The sequence below is a fragment of the Asterias amurensis genome, chromosome 5, assembly GCF_032118995.1.
Source record: "Asterias amurensis chromosome 5, ASM3211899v1".
Lineage (NCBI taxonomy): Eukaryota > Metazoa > Echinodermata > Asteroidea > Forcipulatida > Asteriidae > Asterias > Asterias amurensis.
Window position 1 is genome coordinate 8049472 of NC_092652.1, and position 21761 is coordinate 8071232.

Consider the following 21761-nt stretch of genomic DNA (forward strand, 5'->3'; position numbering starts at 1 on the left):
AGCTACATTGCAGTTAAAGGTTAAATGGCTTCTGACTGGCACCCCGGACAAAATATTGGACTAGAAATAACACTAGGCAGAGCCGATTTTTTTTTATCTGGGAGTTGATGGTTCAAATCCAGCTCTTGTTAATTTGGCTTCTGTTCAACTCCAAATCATTTCAAATTTACCCAGTCAGTTTCCCTTGTGGTTTATTATATGATTAAAAAAAAAAAAAATGAAAAGAAAATTCCATTTTGTAAACTTGTGTACTATTTTCTGTGCAGGTGTGTGAACCCGATGTTGACAGTGGCTGCTGGCATGCACACAAGGGCACCGTTTGTTGACTCCATGGAAAACAGAGCAGCTATCTTACGGGTAGGAACTGAAGGGAGGGACTGAATGAGTGGCTATTGACCCCTTGCACGTGCGTCACACGCAGCGACTGATGCCACGCTCACCATGTTGGTGGTCAATAGGTTTGCGTGTAAATGCTGCGTCGCTTAAAATGGGCACTTCTCTGAATAACACATGTTGACATTTACCACCAAAATGGCGCATCCAAGATTATTCTGATGATGACGTCAGGTGAATTGGGTCAATATAGCTATGGCTAGGTTTCCGTGCCGTACTCCCATGGATGTCCTTAGCAACAGTTGTAGCCATAGCGGTAGCCACAAAATCAGATTCAGCTTATGGCCATGACCTTGGAATTATGGCAACTTAGTAGATGTCATTCTGCAATATACACATTCAGTCATGTTTGGAGTCCACTCCTTTGTGTAAATTTGTGACTCCCAAAATGGCAGACAGTTTAGATGAGTGTTATTTTGCTTTGCATTGTAAAAACTACAGTGCACCTAATATCGTAGAGAGAAGGGGTTGCCCCGGTTTTTTCTGGTCTTATCGACAACACACTGCACCTTGTAAACCATTACGCTCCACATATCTTGCAGGAAATAATACTGAGCGCTTTGATATCTCCCTAGGGGTGTGATAAAACGCTATATTGGAACATAGTATTATTATCATTGTGTTTTTGCAAGGGGTCTATATATCTATGTTGTTGTTCTTCTTCTTTTAGGTTAGGAGACAATTTGCAGAGGGTAGCCAGAGTGACCATCTAGCTCAGGTACAGCTGTATGAAGCGTGGGACCAGGCCATGTACTCCAGGGATGTTAGATCCTTCAATGATCAAAATTATATACACCATTCTACAATGATTTTCATCAGAGGCGAGTCCTACTATTTTTTAGTGCTGTCAACAAAAATTTACTTTAGATTCCTAGCCAAATACAAAATCTGGCTAAGTGCATTTTTGTTAATTTTTTTTTTTTCACCAAAAACTCACAAAATTCTCAATAAATCTCAAAGGTTACTGGTTTTGCCACAACAAATGTAATATTTACGATAATTAGTAGGATTTGAAACTTTGCATGGTGGAAATACGATGTAAAGGTTTGATCGAATCATCGAGTTAAAACCAACGGTTCTTTTCAGAACCACTTAAACTCATTAGAGATAGTAATTACATGGTGTTACCGCAAACCTTTCCATTTCCAATATGGTTTCTTCTTCCTTAGTCGTGCTCCTTCGTTGTTGAAGTTATGGTTTTTATGCTTCACCAGAAAGAAAAGGCTTTTAAGAATTTACAATAGAAAACTTATAGAAAACTTATAGAAAACGTGTAACTTAGCCGGGACTCAAACAACCTCTGATTCCAACCCACAGCTTTCTTCATGGCTTCAATGCAGGCTTCTTGACCCATTATGTACTTATAATTTATTGTTTTGTGTTCACGACATACTCTAGGTCTTCGGCAACAACTGGCGGAGAATTTAGCAGATGCAGGTTTGGTGACATCATCCAAGGACTGTCTCCATGGTTACGATGGCAGCAGTGACCACGCCCATAATGATCAACTCATCAAGGTGATATACATTGTACTATTTTCATTCTTTCCTAATCGTAGGGACCCCATATTTTAAAGGAACTACAGTGAAAGATTGTCGGGAAACAGGTTCGAATCTTGAATTCTGGCAAAATGGTTCCACCTTCAGTCTACCTGTTTCTCTGAACTGTCTAGCTGTTTGTAGGTCCCTGTTCTCATCAAGCTAAGTGGGCGCTAGTAACAAATATATAAGAATGCACACATAAGCAGAACTGTTGTGCATCCAGGCGTTGTGATCTTTGGCCAAAAAGCCTGAGTACAGGAATTGAAAAGTTAAATTAAAGCTTTTCTTTATTTCACACTTTCTAACAAAAAGGGTATTCATGAATGGTAAAACAGAAGGTAATTCTGTCTTCACACCACTTAAGACCAACTGTTTAAGATTGACCGTTTAAGACCTTGTCTTCTACTACCTTATTTTTATTTGTAGTACAAGGAAGTTGGAGTGTTCAAGACACACTGGCTTGAACTACTTAATCTTACTAAGGGATCCCATTCTTTTCTATATTTAGAACCGTTTTCTAAATGTTTCTATTTTGCAGGGTGTCCTTTGTGGTTCATTCTTCCCAAACTTGTTGAGGGCCAGACAAGGAAAGATTGAAAAGGGCAGAATGACGTTCAAGAAAACGGTCGTCAAAGACATGTAAGTTAAGAAAACCATCTGGAGAATCTTTACTCTATTGAATCTGTTAATTTCTGCATAATCATCACAATACGCCTGCCGTGGCCTAGCGGATAAGAGACTTTACCTTGGGTGCCACTTGCCCCCTCGGGGTACAAAACACCATGGATCCCGACACAGTGTGCAATAATTGTATACTGTATTAAAACCACTGGACATTATCAGTGTTGTAGCTACGGTGGGCGGTGCTGGGCGGGCCTACCCAGGACTCACATTTTTTGCCCAGCACTCTGAGCAAAATACAATGTGCCGCCCAGCACAAATATTGTCCTCTTTGCATTGATTTGAGACACAGCTAATGATAAGGTGTATCAAATGTCAAAGAGAAAGAACACTAAAGATGATTCTACTTATTGCATTGCCCCATAACAAGAACAGTTAGGAAACCTTGCCATACTTCAGCAATAATGGCCCATAATTAAACACAAATAATTTTGTTGATCCCCTTGCCCTTGGTAGACCTTCAACAAAATTTTATTTATTGCCCACCACTAAAACTAGTCTAGCTACAACACTGGACATTATGGGTAATTACTCCAAATAATTGTAAACATTTAAAACTCACTCGGTAACGAGCAATGGAGAGCTGTTTGATAGAATCAAAAATTGTGAGAAACGGCTCCCTCTGAAGTAACGTAGCTTTTGAGAAAAAGGTAAATTCTCATTCGAATATTAAAAGACTTCAGGCCTGAAGTCTTTTTAGGCATCTGAAAGCACACAAAGTTGTGCAACAAAGGTGTTTATTTCTTTCATTATTCTCTTGCAACCTACAATGTACACCAAGTGAGAGTACTGGTCTTTGAAAATTACCAAAGGTGTTCAGGGGTCGATTTCACAAAGAATTAGGTTTAGGACTAGTCCTAGGAGATATACAAATTGCATGGATAGTTCTTAGTTAGGACGAGTAACTGGTCCTAACTCGAGATAAGACTAGTCCTAACTCTTTGTGAAATCCACCCCAGTGCCTTTAACTCCAAACTTCATTCTTCCATATAATCTTTAAATTGTTATTGTTATTAATTTGTGTTTGTCTAAACTGCTTTTGTAAATGGATCTTTTGTTGATGAATTTGTGCAATTTTCTAATGAAACTTATTAATACTTTATTTATGTTGATTTGTAGCGAGTCTAACAATGTGTTACTCAGTCGAAGATCAGTAAACAACACCCTTAAGAACTTAAGCAGTCGCTGGCTGACGTACTTCTCAAAGGTAATACTTTTTTCATCCTGTGTCTTCTCTGTCTATTTACCAATGACATTATCCCAGTTTCACTATTTCTCAATCTTTCAGGGATGTGATAGGCTGTTGAACAAAACCATGAGCCATGAGCGCAAATCATGAAAGCTGGAGAGCGTGAAAGCTTGCGGGTACAAAGCCTTCTATACATTTTTTGTTTTGAAAGCCCCTGCTCAGCCATCTGGGGTGTTCCATATGGTTTGATCTTCATTTGCCTAGGAATTTGATCCAAGTTTGTAAAATATAATCAACAAATATTTACATATATAATAATTTTGTCTTTTTTTCGGTGGGGGTTTTAAAAAAACGGATTTCCGGTTAAAAAGAAAAAAATCACATCCCTGATCTTTATGTGAATAATTAAAGATACCATAATCCTCCTTTTCTTCTTGTATTTGTTTTTAAAGGCAAAGGCAGATCAGGTCTTCATCCATGATACTTCCACTGTACACCCCTTGGCAGTTCTTTGCATGACAGGAAGACGGGTACATGTTAAACCAGTCTCACAAAGAGGTAACCTGAACTACAGTCATTTTAATTTATTAATTCATAAATACCTCAGACAGTTTTGCTATTCCTATTGGTGGAGAGCGCGTCACGTGGGTGTGCTTAAAACCTTTTGTTAATGCACAGTAAAAAAGTGTTAACAACATGGGCGTGACACGCGAGCTTATTAGACAGTTTCTTCATCAATCGGTCGATGTTGAGAATTGATAATTGTTTTAATGTCTTAAAAAGGAAAGCATTTCATGGAATAATATTTCAAGAGAAGTCTTTCACAATTACGTTCTGTGAACGTTGTAAGTTATTTGTAAATCTGTGAACTTTTAATTTTTTATCTGGACCGAAAGTCTCCAATGGCTTTTATCACAATTTTCCATTTCTTGCCAAGAGCAAAAAATTTGAAAAGATGTAAATCAGACTAAAGCCCCTTTAATACTTCAACCGTATGCAAATGGGATGCGAGTTTGACTTGAATTGACATTACAATTCTATTTTCGCTGCGATATTCAAAGGAGAGTTAAGCACAACGTAACAGCTGCGAATTCTTCGTTACGAATTTGCAACGTCACATTCGTATCCCATTTGCATTCACATTCCCAGGAAGTATGCACCGGGCTTTAAGTAAGAATAATACCACGCCAGCAAACTAAACATTTTTTCTTGGTTCCTATATATCCTTTTATTGGCCCTAATTGTGCTGTTGGGTGTGTAATAAATAAGGTGAGAGGCATATTTCCCCCAGAATGGTTGCTCCATCAAAACCCCTGGAGGTGTGACTTTGAAATATCCAATTAAGTTGCAGGATTGACTTTAGTGTTTTCATCAGTATTGGCCTTTTCACTTAGAAATGCTGCGGCTCGAAGAGGAAGACCCCAGCTTAGACCCCAATGCAGAGGTTGTGAAACTTGTTGTTAGTGCAGACATCCACACAACCAGTGATAGCTATGCAGAGAGAACGCCCGTCACTTTCTACGCTACGTACGACACGGCTGTCGTGCTGATGGGTTTGATACGAGAAGTCAATACCATGGTGGAAGAATGCCTCAATGCTAAACACATCGATGACTTGGTAAGTGAAAACTAGGGAGGTGCATCAATGTCTATTTTAAGTAAGATGGAACGTGTGACTTCTGTTTAACTCTTTTTTACTGTTTCTATAATTCTAATTTGAACCATGAGGCAATCTGTAAAAGATACAAATGTCAACACACTTTCTAGGATCGATCAGAAGTGTAGGCTTTGGTTTGTTTTTTGTTTGGGTTTTTTTCCTCTCTCTTTTTACTTTTGGTTTCATTGTCTTCGTTTAACCTTTTATCTTTAAGCCAATTTTGAAACAGATTTAAATGGTTATCCGGTCAAGTGTAAAACCCAAATGCTTATTCAGAGGGATTGAAGGAACGATGGGAAAGGTTTGGGGCCAAGTTTCTCATCTTTCAATTGCAATATACATTCCTATATCCCCAATCCAAAGACAATGGTTTCCCTTTAAGTATTTCTAACGAGCCCAGTTCTCATATTTCTCCAGCCCCAGGAAGTGAAGACGAGACATGAAGACGTCTTGGAGATGCTTCAGAAGGTTGTCAACAGCCCTCAGACCCCGTTCATGGTGACGGCCGCCAGCAAGAAGAAGAGACAGAACCACAGAAATAATGACTGGCAGACTGCAATGAATATGAACCTCACTGCCCGCTGGTGATCAGTAATTCCTTGCCAGGCAGCCATCGTAAGCCCTTTTCACACTACTGTATTACCCGGGGAATAATCCTTTTCACACTATGATCGCTTAACCCTGGTCTGCCCCGGCAAATGAAATATTGACTGGCAGACTGCAATTAATATGAACCTCACTGCCCGCTGGTGATCGGTAATTCTTTGCCAGGCAGCCGCTTAGAGACGCCCCGGAGATTCAGAAGGAAACAGAAGAACAATTTGTAACAGACAGTTGAAGTCAATGGACCGTTCCGGCTTTCCACTAAGCTCCGCCCACCGCGCATGTGAGCAAGACACGTGTACGAACACTCCCAATGACATTCTGCACGATTCTGCCGCGCGTGCCAAATATACGCGCACGCATGACCGAGTTTGGCCAACCACAATCATTGCTGTGATTGGTCAAATGGGTGAACGCGCACAGTTTGATTGATCGGTCCATTACTGTATGACATCTAGAATTCTAAGGAAAGGTACTTGTCTATGTGTGTATGTCGGATTTAACTGCAAATCTCCGGAACAGTGCTGAAGGCCATGTGAAATGAGAATATGTACCCTATGCAGCTCTCTGGCATTCACAAGCCTCAAAGTGTGAAGTCAGGTGTTCAAGCTATATTACACCATACAATGGGAGACTGTTGAACACTAGGTCGCAGCAGACGTACATGTACAAGGTAAATTTCCACTGTTTAAAGCCATTGGACCCTTTCGGTAAACAGTGTTGTCCAAGGCCCACACTTTGTGTACCACAACTTCTATATCAAATAACAAACCTGTGAAAATTTAGGCTCAATCGGTCATCGAAGTCGGGAGAAAACAACGGAAAACCCCACCCTTGTTTCCGCGCGTTTCGCCGTGTCATGACATGTGTTTAAAATAAATCAGTAATTCTCGTTAACAAGAATTTATATTGTTTTGCTGTTTTCTCAAAAAGTTAAGTATTTCATGGAATAATATTTCAAGAGAAGTCTTTCACCATTGCCTTCTGTAAACCCTGTAAGTTATTTGTAAATCTGTGAACTTTTATTTTTTTTCTGAACCGAAAGGGTCCAATGGCTTTAAGTCAATCTGAGTATGCTCACATTTCCAAGAACAATGGATTTACCTGGTGAGTCTGCTGCCACCTAGAGTCCCTAAGTAGATCTACCGATCTTGCATTTCTTGATAAGAGCGCCTAACCAAGTTAATTAATTGACTCATTTCTCAAACACCTTTATCCACCATTCCCATAGGTTACATGTAAACACTGAAACTTTCAATTATATCAGTGTTATACTGGGGTTTTAAGTAATTAACTTTTAATGTTAAGAAATACAACACTCAATTCAACACAAAGATCACTTTAAAAAAAGCACATTATAAAACCATTTAATACCCATTTAATACAAATTATCTTGGAAAATGAGGAATGAATATAGTCAAAGTCTCATGTTACAGGGGTAAATATATACTGATTTCAGTCTATAAATCTTTCTTTTCCACATCTGTGTGAGTTCGAAACTCGGTCGTAACACTTGTGTCCCTGAGCAAGACACTTAACTATTATTGCTTCTCTCCACCCAGGGGTAAATGGGTACCTGTGAGGGCAGAGATGGTTATTGTGATTGATTTAGTCGAGTAGCACATTTGCTGCACGAGGCTGTATACTCCCCAGGGAGCTGAGATGGTTTAAGGAGTGAATTAAGGCCCAGTGACCAGGGGTAATATCTTAAAGCGTTTTGAGACACCCGTAGGGAGTGAAAAAGCGCTGTATAAAAAAACTCAATATTATTATTATTATTATTATCTGTGGTCATGGTGGTGACATAAAAGTGAACGCGTCTGCTTTGTATGTTGCAATAACCAAGAGCATTCAACTGTATGTGTAGTGTGTGCTAATGGGAAAGATATATTTGCCATTTGCTATTGGGCAGAGATCCAATGGTACTGGGTGTAAACTATTTAAGTTTTGAGCAGTTGTCTAAAACTGTAAAAAGTATAAAAGCATTACAAAAGTATTAGGCCTGTTGCCAAAAAGTTTTTTAACTTAAAAATCTTTTTTTTTAAACCCAATGATTCTATCATTTATAGCAGTTGCTGCTGCTGCTGAAATATGGGATTCGAACTGCCTCTAGCTACCGGGTAGTCTCAGTGGTCTAGCCGGTGAATTTTCTGCTCTAGAATGGTAAAGGTTGTGGGTTCGAATCCCACCCGAGTATTGTGCTTTTTTTTTTTTCTCAAAAGTATACAGTGCTTTAAAAAAACATCTGTGTAAGGGTATGTTAATTAAAGGCAGTGGACACTATTGGTAAATACTCAAAAAAATTGTTAGCATAAAACCTGACAAGGAGTAATGGGGAGAGGTTGGTAATAATTATAAAACATTGTGAGAAACAGCTCCCTCTGAAGTGACATAGTTTTCAAGAAAGAAGTAATTTTCCACGAATTTGATTTAGAATTTGAGGTCTCGAAATCAAGCATCTGAAAGCACACAACTTCATGTGACAAGGGTGTTTTTTTCTTTCATTATTATCTCGCAATTTTTACGACCAATTAAGCTCAAATTTTCGCAGGTTTGCTATTTTATGCATACTGTGAGATACACCAGGTGAGAAGACTGGTCTTTGACAATTACCAATTGTGTCCACTGTCTTTAATATAATTTATATGTTGATCTCATTTTCAGTCAAGATTTATGTTATCCAGTGATTTAAACCAGTTGTTTTATATACTTGTTTTCATTTGAAGGGAGGGTACACCTCGAGACCTAATCAAAAATTGTAATTAACATCAAAAACTATTTGATGAAATGATTTTCCATCATTCTTACTTATCATTTGTGTAATCATTAGGTTTTCAAAGAAAAATTACAAAACTTCCAAAATGTGACCCCATATACCTTTACTTAAAATAAAACAAAAATACGATACCTCCGTTTCTGGTTAAAAATTATCACTACATATTTTAAACGAGTTGAAATAATGGATTATTATTTTTTCAAATCCAAACATTTTAGTTTAGGTCCACTTCTTAGCTAAGAGCTTCTTGGATCTTTTAGACTGGTAACCATGTCTAATGCTCAACTGCCCTTTTGTATCATTTCTTTTTGGTCATAGAGGGCGCTGTAGGCCTCCTCTACAAAGAAAGGGTACAAAAGGTCTTGAAGCATTGGACATGGTTACTGAAGAAGCTCCTAGCTTTAGGAGTGAATCGTGAGTAACATCTACATTGTAGTATGTTTTGAATTCGGGAAAAAAAATCATAATCCATTCTTTATTAGCAGTTCAGATGAACTTATTTAATGAGTTGAATAATGATTTAACACTTTCGTCAAAAATAACAATTAAACATAATTGCAATTCGGACATTTTTTTATGTTAGTGTGATTTCATATTGTAGATCCAATGTATACTTCTATAAACGTTTTTTAAGAGCTGCTGATGACATTATAGGCTTAGCAATGGAAATTAGACTTGTGATCAAGTCGCTATGCTTGTTGTGTCTCTCGCGATATTGCTGCATGGCTCCCCCTATTGCCGCGAAAGTAGAGTCTCGCGAGAGTATCTGAATCTGAATTATTAAGTTGGAAACATCAGCGAAAGTACTGCTCGGAGAAAGCCATTATTAACCAATCACCGCGAGAAACCTTTAAAAACGACTTGCCCACAAGTCTACTTCTACTTTGCCGGCGGGATCAGAACTCCAGACACTTCATGAATGACGCCGTTTACGACTGTGGTATCCGTCTGGATCACTTGTTCGTTATCAACGAATACTCCTCCTGGACCGATCAGAACCAAAATAGTCCCACCCGCCAGTGGTACAAGCTTCTGGTTGTCGTACAGACCAGCGGCGTAGAGGGCAGCATTCACCACGTGGTACTCGAGAACTTCTTGAAGGAAGGTCACATTGGCGAGCTTATCCACCACGGCCTTGGGAAGCTTCTTGAAGGCGGCGTCGTTGGGAGCAAAGATCGTCAGTGGCTTGGATGGGTCTGTTGCTAGTGCACCGGTTAGGTTTGCTTTCTACAATGTTAAAAAAATAGTTTGTATCATGTTAGAGTCGAGAAAATAGAACTAGCTGTTGCAAGCAACGTTTTCTACACCTTTGCGTACTGGAGGGTAAATCAAAATACAGTTTTTTTGATCTCCGATGCAAATAATTACACCTTATTAATAAATAATACTGGTATAACAATTGTTTGATTTGGCAAAGCATGGTGAGATGTTTCCGGTATTACCATGTGTGTATCTGCTTGCTCGGTATAGATGTTCTATAACAATATTGTCTTGCTTTATATTCTACTAACCGCGGATTGAGTAGATTTACGGAATTCGCGAGAATTCACTCCGCTGAATAAGTTACCTCGACACTCAAGTGTAGTAGTCCCAGCTGATTTTCTACCTTCCGCCTACAGGTAGTATAGTTAAAAAGCAGGAAAGTTCTTTTCACAACTGAAAAGTCTCAAAAATTCTGATAAATCTACTACCGTACGCAGAAATAGAATACAAAGCAAGACAAATTTTCAAAAGAACATAGTCTACTCAGGTGTTTACCGCAAAAACAAACTTTGTTCCTCATCATGCAATGCCTCAAATCCCATAAACTGACGTTTCAAATTCCATACCGTTAGGAAACTGAAGAGAAGGCTGAATCTGGGATCCTTCTTCAGAAAGTCTGGCATGTTGACACCCATTGGGATGGGGAACATGACCTTATTGATAATGTGTACGATGCCGTTGCTGGCCTGGAGATCCGGGTGGATGATGGGAGCTCCGGTCGCCGTCACCGTCTGTTTTTACCGAAATAAAGACCAACATGGCAAAATTAAGTAAAAAGTACTGGACACTATTATTGGTAATTTTTCAAAAATAACTGTTAGTTTTATAGCATAAAAACTTACTTGGTAACGAGCAAAGGAGAGAGAGCTATTGGTAGTATAAAACGTGAGAAATGAAACGTTTTTAGAAGCGGCTCCCCCTCTGAAGTAACGTAGTTTTTGAGAAAGAAGTATATTTCTTACTCGAATATAATAAGACTTCAGGCCTGAAGCATTCCATCTGGCATTTCATCAGGCAAAAGTGTGCAACAAGGGTGTTTTTCTTTCAATATTCTCTTGCAACTTCGACGACCGAAATGTAGTCAAAACTTTCCCAGATTTTTCAACTTATTATGCATTATGTTGGGATACAGAATACTGGTCTTTGACAATACTAATGGTGTCCATTGCCTTTTTACGCGGGGTGAAAAATGCAACACGAAAATGAGACGATGACCACGTGCGATTGTAGTCTTGGTGCAAGACGTTGTTGCTCATTAAAATACATCGGTGAAAGAATCGCAACCGTGTGTAGTATCGAGTGTATGGCGGGCCTTATGGTTTTACTTACTCGACAATAACGTCTTGCACCAAGACTATAGAACAATCGTAGTACAGGACGTTGTGGGCGTAACAAAAAGGTTACTGTTAGCACCAACACCGCTCTTGTTACTAGTTATATACAAAGCTCTTGCATCAGGGAGTTTTTTTACAACAATCACGAAGATATAATGTTAAAGGATTTGGGTACCTTTTCAAAATGTCCATAGATTTACATTAAACTTACAGGGTTTGAAGATAATGATAGTGGAAAGCTTCCCTTCAAATATTACTTACTGAGGTGCTGTAGTTTTTGAGAAATGAGTAAAACAATGTCATGAAAATACGTTTGTAAATGATAAAAATAATGTTCGTCTCATGAGACGAAAATTATTTTCATGACATTGTTTTACTCATTTCCCAAAAACTACAGCACCTCAGCACGTAATATTTTCAGGGAAGCTTTCTACTATCATTATCTTCAAACTGTGTAAGTTTAGTGTAAATCTGTGGGCATTGTGTTTTTTGTCCTACAAAAGTTACATAGGTTGATTCTTTAAAAGAAAAAACTCCCATGGCGACCGTAGGTCGAATTACAGGAAAAATTATACAGAGATCAAAAATTAGAAAAAAAAACTCACACTCTGTTATAAGTTTAAGAAATAATTTACAATGTATAAAACAAATTGTTTTAAAAGTTGCGAAACAGTAACCATGATTAAAATGTTGCAGGCATAGTCAAAAAGCGCATAAAAAGCTGCATTCTATAGTATTGCAATTCAGTTGTTAAATAGGCGTGTGAGGTGAGGGAAATGGCTCTTTCTATAGCGCTCTGTTACAAGCTCTGTGCTTGTGGATGTTGTTGTAGAGATAGCGAATACAACCATGTCAAAGTTTTATTGTAGGGCTTATGTTTGCTCAGTTGTAATCGCTGATAAAGTAAAGTTGTAAAAGAATTAGCCGTTGCTAACAAACAAAGAGATCTGTAAATTATTGCGCTAGTCTTCCGACTAAACGCACACCGTCGCCTGCGTCCGCCCGTCGCTGAAAAACATGAGAGGCAGATGGCGCAATCACCGAACGACGAGGAGTAGAGAATAATGCAAGCCACACATTAAAGGGAAGGTACACCTTTGGTAATTGTCAAAGATCAGCCTTCGCAGTTGGTGTATCCCAACATAAGCATACAATAACAAGCCTGCGAAAATGTGAGCTCAATTGGTCATCAGAGTTGCGAGAAAATGACAGAGAAAAAACACCCTTGTTGGACGAATTTGAGTGCTTTCAGATAGGATTAAAAGACTTCTAGCTAGAAGTCTTTTATTATTTTAGTGAGAAATTACCTCTTTCTCAAAATCTATGCTACTTCAGAGTGAGCCGTTTTTCACAATGTTTTATACCATCAACAGCTCTCTATGGGTATGTTCAGACAGCGTACTAACTTAGACCCGAACCGGTCTAACTTTTACGAGCAGCGGGGGGTGGTCGTAAAAATAAAAACCCATTGCGTTCAGACAGCACAGAGTTAAACCCGATCCGGTTTATCTTCGGTTTTAAGAGGTCAAAGTAGACGCGACCCCGTTGCTCTACATCCGGTTTTATTCATCAGATTCACGCACCGAGTATGCCGAGATACTGAGTGCCCCATGCCCTGGATGATCAGACAGGGCATAATTATTGGATACAAATGGCTCACTCGAACGCGGTAACAGTTTTACCGTTGGGGGGATATGGGCACTTAAAACAAACATGAACACGACTCGAAAATATTTTTTTAAACAAACAAAATATTGATACAAACCGCCGAGAAAACTCACCAAAATATTGTCCATATTCCATGAAACAGAACACGTTTCATTTTTGTGTTTTGTTTTTGTACCACTGTTTCCGATTTAATAAATACTTTTAGTTTGTACTTCAATCGATTGGAAGTTGCGATCTCTCAAAAGCTGGTGCCGCGATTTTTATTCCGATTCGTTCATAAACACAACTACACACGTGCAAGTTACGTAAATACATGTACTTTGCAGTATTTTCCCAACTTCCCAACAACGTGGTGATATTGCTGGCGTAGGGAATTTCCCCTACACACAGCCTCGCGCCCACTGCAGTTCATTCTCCTAGATTGAAAGTACAGCACGCTAGTAACGGTGACGGCAATAGAAAGGCACATCCACGGGATCGGTGATGGATAACTATGGGATATCAGAGATTGATCACTATGGGATGGCAGCGCTGTACACATGTGAGAAGCATTACAAAATATGCTTCTTCGCTGCGCTCGTAGTATACGCATGAAAAACAGTTTCAATTTATTGTAGGACACTCAACAAAAAAAGCTTGGAAAATATAATTTTGTTTCAGAATTTAATGAATCATGGGCGTGGGCCTGTGTTAAACTGCATACACCGATCGAGAGGGTTTCGCCAACTCGGTAAGCGGCAAGAAATTAATATAATACTCGGTGCTTTTCAGCATCAGAGGCAACAGAAACCGTATACAAGCACTCTCGGTCCCGGGCGTGTGCATTGAACCACACAATGGGTCGTCCGTTGTGAGTTAAAACCGGATGTCATTCTGTCCACACGCAGTGTTAAAAGATAAACCCGAACCGGTTTAGACTTAGACCGCCTCGCTGGACGGTTTAAGTTTTGGGGTTTAAACCCGATCCGGTCTAACTTTATTTGCGTTCACACGCACAAAAGTTGAACCCGAACCGGTCTAAGTGGACTTAGACCAACTTTAGCACGGCGTGTGAACGACCTCTATAATGCTCGTTACAGGGTCAGTTTTTAAGTTAATATTTGTTTTGAGTAATTACCAAACGTGTACCTTCCCTTTAATTATAATATGAATCTGTTTTGTTTTTTGCGTTATCATTCAAAGACTGATTCAGACTGTGTGGGAGGGTCGAAAATAGGGACCTGGAGTTTCGCCGTCGGGCCTTTGCCCATAGCATCGGTTGGTTGTACACCTCACAGGTTTTCCGTGGGTTCACCTTTCCACTGGTTCATTTTTAATCTAGAAGTCTCAAGTTAAAGGAACACGTTGCCTTGGATCGGTCGAGATGGTCTTTGAAAAGCGTTTGTAACCGTTTGTTACAAAATGCATATTGGTAGAAATATGTTGTAAAAGTAGAATACAATGATCCACACAAACATGCCTCGAAATTGCACGGGAAGTGTCCTTTTACCTCGTCGACTAATGATTTTGACTCCCATAAATGGCCGACCGTGTTAGTTCGCACAATAGAAGGAAAACTACGCAATTTCGAGGCAAACTTGTGTGGATCATTGTATTCTACTTTTAAAACATCTTTCCAACCATATGCATTCTATAAAAAACGGTTACAAACGCTTTTTATAGACCAACTCGTCCGATTAATGTAGCTCAAATCTCTTGTGACACAACCATAAATGACACTCATGAATAGTGATAAACATAAAACAATCACACAGTAATATCATCTTTGTATACACTACTCCACAGGAGTGCCCAAAATGATGTGCGAATGTCACCGTGTTCAGAATCATATGGACGAACTTCCCGTGGCATTCAAATTGAAATGTGACAAAGCAATTATTGTGACTGCATGTTTCATTGTAAATTCAATCTCTACAGAAATATTTCGATTGATTATTCACACAGATGCTCTAAAACCACAGCCAATTTCACCATGGTTTCTCCAAACTCCAAAATACCAAAGAACGAAACTGTAAGCCGAGTGATGATCGGGCAAGAGACCTTCGATATACCGCCCATAAGTTCCATCTCAGCCCCCTTTGAGAACAGACTGTCGATGAGATCATCTGATCATCCGAACAAAACAACAACTAGAATGGGAGTCAGAGCCTCAAAGAAGTAATATAGAAGGACATTAATTTATCAGGACTATACCATACAAAAGTAATCCCTCCCGGTCCCGATGCCACCCTCGCTCGGCTTCCAGTGGAGAATGGATTAAAAAGGATTATCCGTAATCTGAAATCTTGACAAAAAAATCAGTAACCTCCTCTTTGCGAGAGTACTTCTCTATAATACCCTCGATCTCCTTAATTCGTTCCGGCCTAAAGAATGGATCTGCCGAGGCTACATATTTATTACAGTATTAAAGTATTACTTAGTACTACCTACTGAGCCCAGTTTTCAGAAGAAAAAACTATTGTCGGTTTCTCTATGGTCTTCCATTGTCACTCCTCAAGCGAGGTGGTGTTAAGCCCACAATGCGAAAAAAAGGGGACGGATTTCCTCTATTGATTTCTAACAACTCATAAAGGTCCTTGGGCGAGATAAACCTCGCCAGTTCGGGAATCACTCACTGTGTGGTCATTATTTATTCCTCAACAAAAGATGTAAAACAGCTCTTTCTTTATAATGTTGAACTCCTTTTGATACAAGCTTAAGCCGGACAACAAGCAAGCCGCCCCCCCCCCCCCCCCCCCTTTTGCGCTGACGCGATATGTGGCCTACATTTTCTCTACCTCCGTTCTCTTCTTACCTGAACTGAATTAAGTTCCCCTTCCGAGCTGGGTATAGTGTAAATGTTGATCCGGATAAACTGAGGAGGGAGTGACGAACCGCCCATAGGACTCGGGAACACGCTGGTAAGTAGCAAATTATTTCGTAGATCTTTACTGGTCGTCAGGCCGAGAGAAACATGGTACTCGAGCCCAAATCGCAGCCCATCTGTGCCGTTGATAAACTCTTTGAAAGCCGCCGGGCTTGAGGCGTATGCACTGTCTGTGAACGCGAACACGGTGAGGCCATTGGGTTGTGCACTGGACTCCAGAAGCTTTTGCAAATACGGACTCTTCCGGGCGAGGGCAGAAAACTCCTTTGCGCCGTTAGCCTCAGCGATGTCCAGGACATCATTCTTGCCAGAAGTCTTCACAGGGAAGACGACAGCCGCGATCACAAGGACCATGAGAATGGGTAGTGTTGAAGCCATTATGGACGAGTATGTAATGCCTGGTCGTATTTTCCGCTTTATATAGGGAGGTTTATGTAACCTGTACTATGTCGAGTACATGTACTTGAACATGAATGTATGAATTACATGTACAATGATAATGGTACCCACAACAGGCAGTGCAACCAGACCAGACTATATAATGCACAACCGAAAAGCTGCAATCAGAAGCACGTGCCTTTTATTATTAAAGACGCCGCTATTGTAAATATTTTACGTAAGGATATCGGTTGCCCCGTGGTTGCCCTATGTCATAACCAAAAATTTCTAAAGCTTACTGCAAACATACTATTAAAGGCACTGGCCACTTTGGTAATTACTCAATGTTGGTTGCAGGCCTGGTTGTTTGCTAGCCCACCTTGTTGGGCTGTTGTGGCTCTCCTTTAAATGCAGTGTCGACACTATTGGTAATTAATTTGTACTAAAAAATCATTGTTACCATAAAAAAAACTTACTTGGGTAACGAGCAATTGAGAGCTGTTGAACCTGAGCATAACTCATTGGGAGAACGGCTCCCTCCGACGTAACGTACTTTTTTAGAAATAGGTAATTTCTCACTCAAATAATAACAGATGGCCTACCTAAGCTGGAACCTTTTTTGTAATGCACCTGGAACTGAAAGTACAAAAAGTAATGCAACAAGGGTGTATTTTCTTTCATTAATCTCTTGCAAATTCGATGATCAATTAGCGCGTCAAAATGTTCACAGGTTTGTTGTTTTATGCATAGGGCAAGTGTTGGGATACACCCAGTGGGGGAATACTGGTCTTTGACAAGTTGACAAAAACCAAACGTCCCCAGTGCCTTTAAGTCGATGGTCAAAGGTCGTGTTGTGCTTGGGAGCCCAAAACATACTATACTAGTAGGACTACAGCTCACTATTGTACAGTGTCCGCGTGACTTCAGATTATCAAAAGTTACATTATTGCATGGGATAATAATATGGATAAGTTAATCTAGTGTTTACAAGTAAATTTACCTCTTCCATCCCAGGGTCTCGTGACAAACTGCACGTGATGGGAAACTTTACATTGTGCATCATATTAATTTTCAGGCACTGGTGAATCCGGCAGTTTTGGGGTTAAAATCCCGGTTAAAATCATGGTTAACAAAAAATAACAGCTGAATCAGTATTGGGATGTAGGCCCTTTCTTTAGGCCTATTTTAAAAGTTTATATAAAAATCGGACAGTGCAATCTCCATGAAAAACAAGATTTAAAGGAACACGTTGCCTTGGATCGGTCGAGTTGGTCTTTGAAAAGCGTATGTAACCAATTGTTATAGAATGCATATGATTAGAGAGATATTTTAAAAGTAGAATATAATGATCCACAAGAATCCACGTGTCCCTTTTCTATGATTTAAATACCGTCCACGTTTCTGCAGCTACCAAGTGTGCTGTGAATGGACACTGGTCCGGCGGTCCGACCCTGTCTTATTGCAATGTTCTTGTTCAAACCATAGCCATACGCAATGTGCACTCACTCCGTTCAACGCTATACCTACTACACGTCGCGACTATTCCAAGGGAAAATGAGTACAATTTGCTGTATAGACGATGTGACCTGTGACATCACGTGACTTCTTGTTTACAAAAGAGACATAGACACTGGACTTCCTGCAGGCATGCTTTGTATACAGCTCAATGGAAGAAAACATAAAATCTTATATTTTATGGAGATTGCACTGTCTAATTCTTATCAACTTTTGATATCTCAAAACTTGACCAGCTTTTACTTCACAACTCTTGGTTTTATGTGGAAATTATGACACAAAATGTCAACTTTCCCATAGGATCAGTGTACTGCCAGAATACTCAAAGAATGTACAAGGTCACACTTATTGTAAACAAGGTTCACATGGTCTATAGAAACTACCACACTGTATAATAGGCCAATAATGAAACTATGTTTTCAACTTGGACGGGGAAAAAAAAATCACCAGGTTTCTTCACGTGTGGAATTCGTGTTTGTAATTGTTACTGTTTCTACCATTGGAACTGGTGTGTGTAGAACCCACGTTTGTAGTTCTTTCATAATTTTTAAGTTCTGTAACAATTGTTGATATACTATGCTAAACATACTCATCAAAGCAAAATATCAATTTTATCGACATTAAAATTTGACAATGAGATGTCTTTGTATGCCTGATTGAACCGTATAAAAATAAATGTATTCCTCCATGATTTAATCAGATGAAGGATGGGTAAGTTATTGGGGGGGGGGGGGGGGGCTCAACTAAATATTTAAGCTGTATTTGAAAACCGTCTTTATTTAAAGGCACTGGGCCCTTTTGGAAATTAAAGCACATAAAAACAACTTTTTTTCTTTCATTATCCTCTTGCAACTTCGATGATCAATTGAGTCCAAATTTGCACAGGTTCATAGTATGCATAATTGGTTGGGATACATACTGCCATGGTCTTACCAAAGGTGTCCATTGTCCAGTGCCTTTAAGCTGTGATTTGAGTCATTTAAACACTATAATTTCTTTTAAAAATTAATCTTTAATCACCTTTCCAAAACGGCTAGTCAAGTTAGCCTTTCCATCATATTCAACATCGTAGACATTGAACCTGATGGTCAACACGGGTTCCGGTTGGTCCTCCATCTTCCCAGGTGGGCGGAATGCACTTGGGATCCTCAAATTGTTGTTAATCACCTTCGTATAAACCTCAGTGAGACCAATGTGGTACCGTAAATACCACTCCAAGACCTGTGGGTCCTGCAGGGCGATCTTGACGGCTTTGGGTAGCCTGTCGAACGCACGGTCGGTCGGGGCTAGGGCCGTGTACCCCGTCGATGACAGGTTCCCCAGGGTCTGGTTCACCCACGGTATGGAGCGGGCGTACTTGGCGAATGTCAAAGCTCCTGCGTTCTGGCACACCTGAAGGATGTCGTTGTCGTACACAGCGATGTTGGCGTCGTCACCCAGCAGTGAACTACAGCCGAAGGCAGAGAGGAACCAAACCAGCAATTTCGAGAAAAACATTTTGCACAAAAGTTGATTTTTGTGTACTGTTTACGGTGTATGTAGCACACAAAGTGACTCGAGGTCTCTGATTCTGAGCCTAGATTTTCACATTGTACGAAACATAAACTATTCGTTTCCTGTACGTGTGATATTGATAGTTCCCTGTTTCAACACTGGTTTTATTGTCTATCTTAACCTTTGGTAGATTCCACAGTCGGCTTTCAGTTTCCCTCGATCTCGAAGCAAAACACTTTATTTTGCAAGAGCGCCCTCTGTTCAATAATTCAGGTTGCATACGAGGAGTGTTGAAGGCCTGCGTGCTGATTTATTTTAAAAATAATATTAAGAGACCATCCCTTATCGTACTACCTAGATTAGAAGAAAGAAAAAAAAACATTTTGGAGATTTAATTTTATTATCATTCTTAATTTTATGAAATTTAATGATCATACTGACCTTATGATATTGAAGGCCAACGCTGATGCGATGGAGCATCCATTCTCAAACTAAAATGAGCCGTACTTAAAGGCAGTGGACACTATTGGTAATTGTCAAAGACAAGTCTTCTCACTTGGTGTATCTCAACATATGCATAAAATAACAAACCTGTGAAAATTTGAGCTCAACTGGTCATCGAAGTTGCAAGATAATAATAAAAGAAAAACACCCTTGTCACACGAAGTTGTGTGCTTTCAGATACTTGATTTAAAGACCTCAAACTCTAAACTTGAGGTCTCAAAATCAAATTCGTTAAAAATTACTTCTTTCTCGAAAACTGCGTCACTTCAGAGGGAGCCGTTTCTCACAATGTTTTATATTAGCAACCTCTCCCCATTACTCATTACCAAGTAAGGTTTTATGCTAATAATTATTTTGAGTAGTTACCAATAGTGTCCACTGCCTTTAAGCAGCATGCAGCATCAAAGTCCAGCTTTCTCCAGAAGACGATCAGAGCATACTGATCGAAACGTCGAGTTAAACCATTGGTTCTTTTCAGAACCACCCCAACTCATTAGAGATAGTCATTTCATGGTGTTACCGCAAACATTTTCATATGAGCCGGGTGTTACCATTGAATGGTTGTTTTGCTCTAATTGGCTTTGAAAACCTATTTTAAATAGATGGAAATTTGTATCTGAGATAAAGAATATTAATTTTTGGTTTTACCCATACATACACCGACATGAGTTATTGCTTATCTTTGTATACGCGCCTTAATTTTGGAGATAAATCTGTCCAAACTTGGGAAGTCATCCTAAAAAAAAGTTAACACCCCAAAATAAACAAAAATCCACTATTAAATTTACATATTGTACGTTTTGTCAGCAAGCACAGAAGACAAGTAAAACACTATTATCTTAAGGCTTATACCCTTAGTCAATTTACTACATTTTATGCTTCACCCGAAATCCCTTCAGAATATTGCGCTCAATAAAGCCTCTGTGTGTTTCCAATCCTCCAACCGGAGACGAACCAGCTCACGTCCAGCTGCGGGCACGCCAGAAACGCGAATGATTTGAATTATGCGCCCTCTTTGTTCACAGTGGTGCAAATAATCTGCGATGTGCGCTTTATTTGTATCAAAATGGGGGGGGGGGGGGCATTGAAGGAATTTTTAAGATTGTTGTATGAGTTATGGATACATCCCTTTGGATCTCCTTGAGTGATAATTCCCTTATAGATGGGTGTGCACACGTGTGGACCTAAAATGGCGTTGGAGCTACCTTGTGAAGCTGAAGAGCAAGGGGGCAGTGGTTTGGAATACCGGGATACGAAGTGCGCCCGCACCGCAGTGCGAACAATCATGGAGCAATGAACCAAACTGTGTCAAAACAAACGGCACAACATGGCATGATGTGAATCGTGTTCTCACACAACCGATAATAATTTGTTTACGTTTTGCAGTTGATAATTAACCCAATGATCCCTTGACTGGGCTAGTAACGTGTTTTGACGTCGTCCCACGCACAAAGACGGCAATCAGTGCAGTGCAAAAACGGTGTTTTGTAAAGTGTATACAGACCAGTGTTTTGTTTAGTTTTGTGGTTCTCAAACTATTGTGCCTGTGCTGAGCTGAACGGGTTTGCTGACCTTTTGGTAAAACAGTAATTGCACAGCTTACACAAAGTTACCCTATGTGATGGGCAATTGAACGACACCATTGTCCTACCTTCCCGTAACAATTTCTAAGTGAAGTCCACGGTTTGGAGGGGGTCGTTGTGCTCAAACAACCACCCTACCCCAACCATACTCCCCAAACAAAACTAACAAACCCCAAAACGAGAAATTAGAAAATAGAACAGAAACACAGAAACAAAAAGAAATGTGACAACATAAGTAATTTAATAAGAAATGTTTTCTTTGGGTGCCCCCCCCCCGATCCAAAAAATTAGACGTCGTCAGACGCCTTTGACAAGG

General features: G+C 39.7%; 2 protein-coding genes across 3 annotated transcripts in view; one reads left to right on the top strand and one right to left on the bottom strand.

Annotated features, from left to right (window-relative positions):
- The window catches only part of LOC139937092 (ATP-dependent RNA helicase DHX30-like), a 27353-nt gene extending 18672 nt beyond the window's left edge, over positions 1-8681 (top strand). Inside the window, exons 15-22 of the mRNA XM_071932088.1 lie at positions 267-357; positions 1064-1214; positions 1792-1910; positions 2473-2573; positions 3735-3822; positions 4257-4362; positions 5199-5422; positions 5879-8681. Of these exons, the coding sequence (XP_071788189.1) occupies positions 267-357; positions 1064-1214; positions 1792-1910; positions 2473-2573; positions 3735-3822; positions 4257-4362; positions 5199-5422; positions 5879-6049 (1051 nt within the window). The 3' untranslated portion in view covers positions 6050-8681. The remainder of the gene's footprint in view (positions 1-266; positions 358-1063; positions 1215-1791; positions 1911-2472; positions 2574-3734; positions 3823-4256; positions 4363-5198; positions 5423-5878) is intronic.
- Positions 7401-19524, bottom strand: LOC139937091 (transforming growth factor-beta-induced protein ig-h3-like). 2 transcript variants are annotated; one of them, XM_071932086.1, is made up of 3 exons: positions 18885-19524; positions 10670-10834; positions 7401-10067 (listed from the first exon to the last, which is right to left on the bottom strand). In XM_071932086.1, exons 1-3 carry the CDS (start codon positions 19359-19361, stop codon positions 9720-9722), a joined length of 990 nt encoding a protein of 329 aa, XP_071788187.1. In that variant the 5' UTR covers positions 19362-19524; the 3' UTR covers positions 7401-9719. The 2 variants fall into 2 exon arrangements, with proteins under 2 accessions (XP_071788187.1, XP_071788188.1); XM_071932087.1 differs by lacking the exon at positions 18885-19524 and adding an exon at positions 15900-16678.
- Between the last annotated feature and the right edge of the window lie 2237 nt (positions 19525-21761).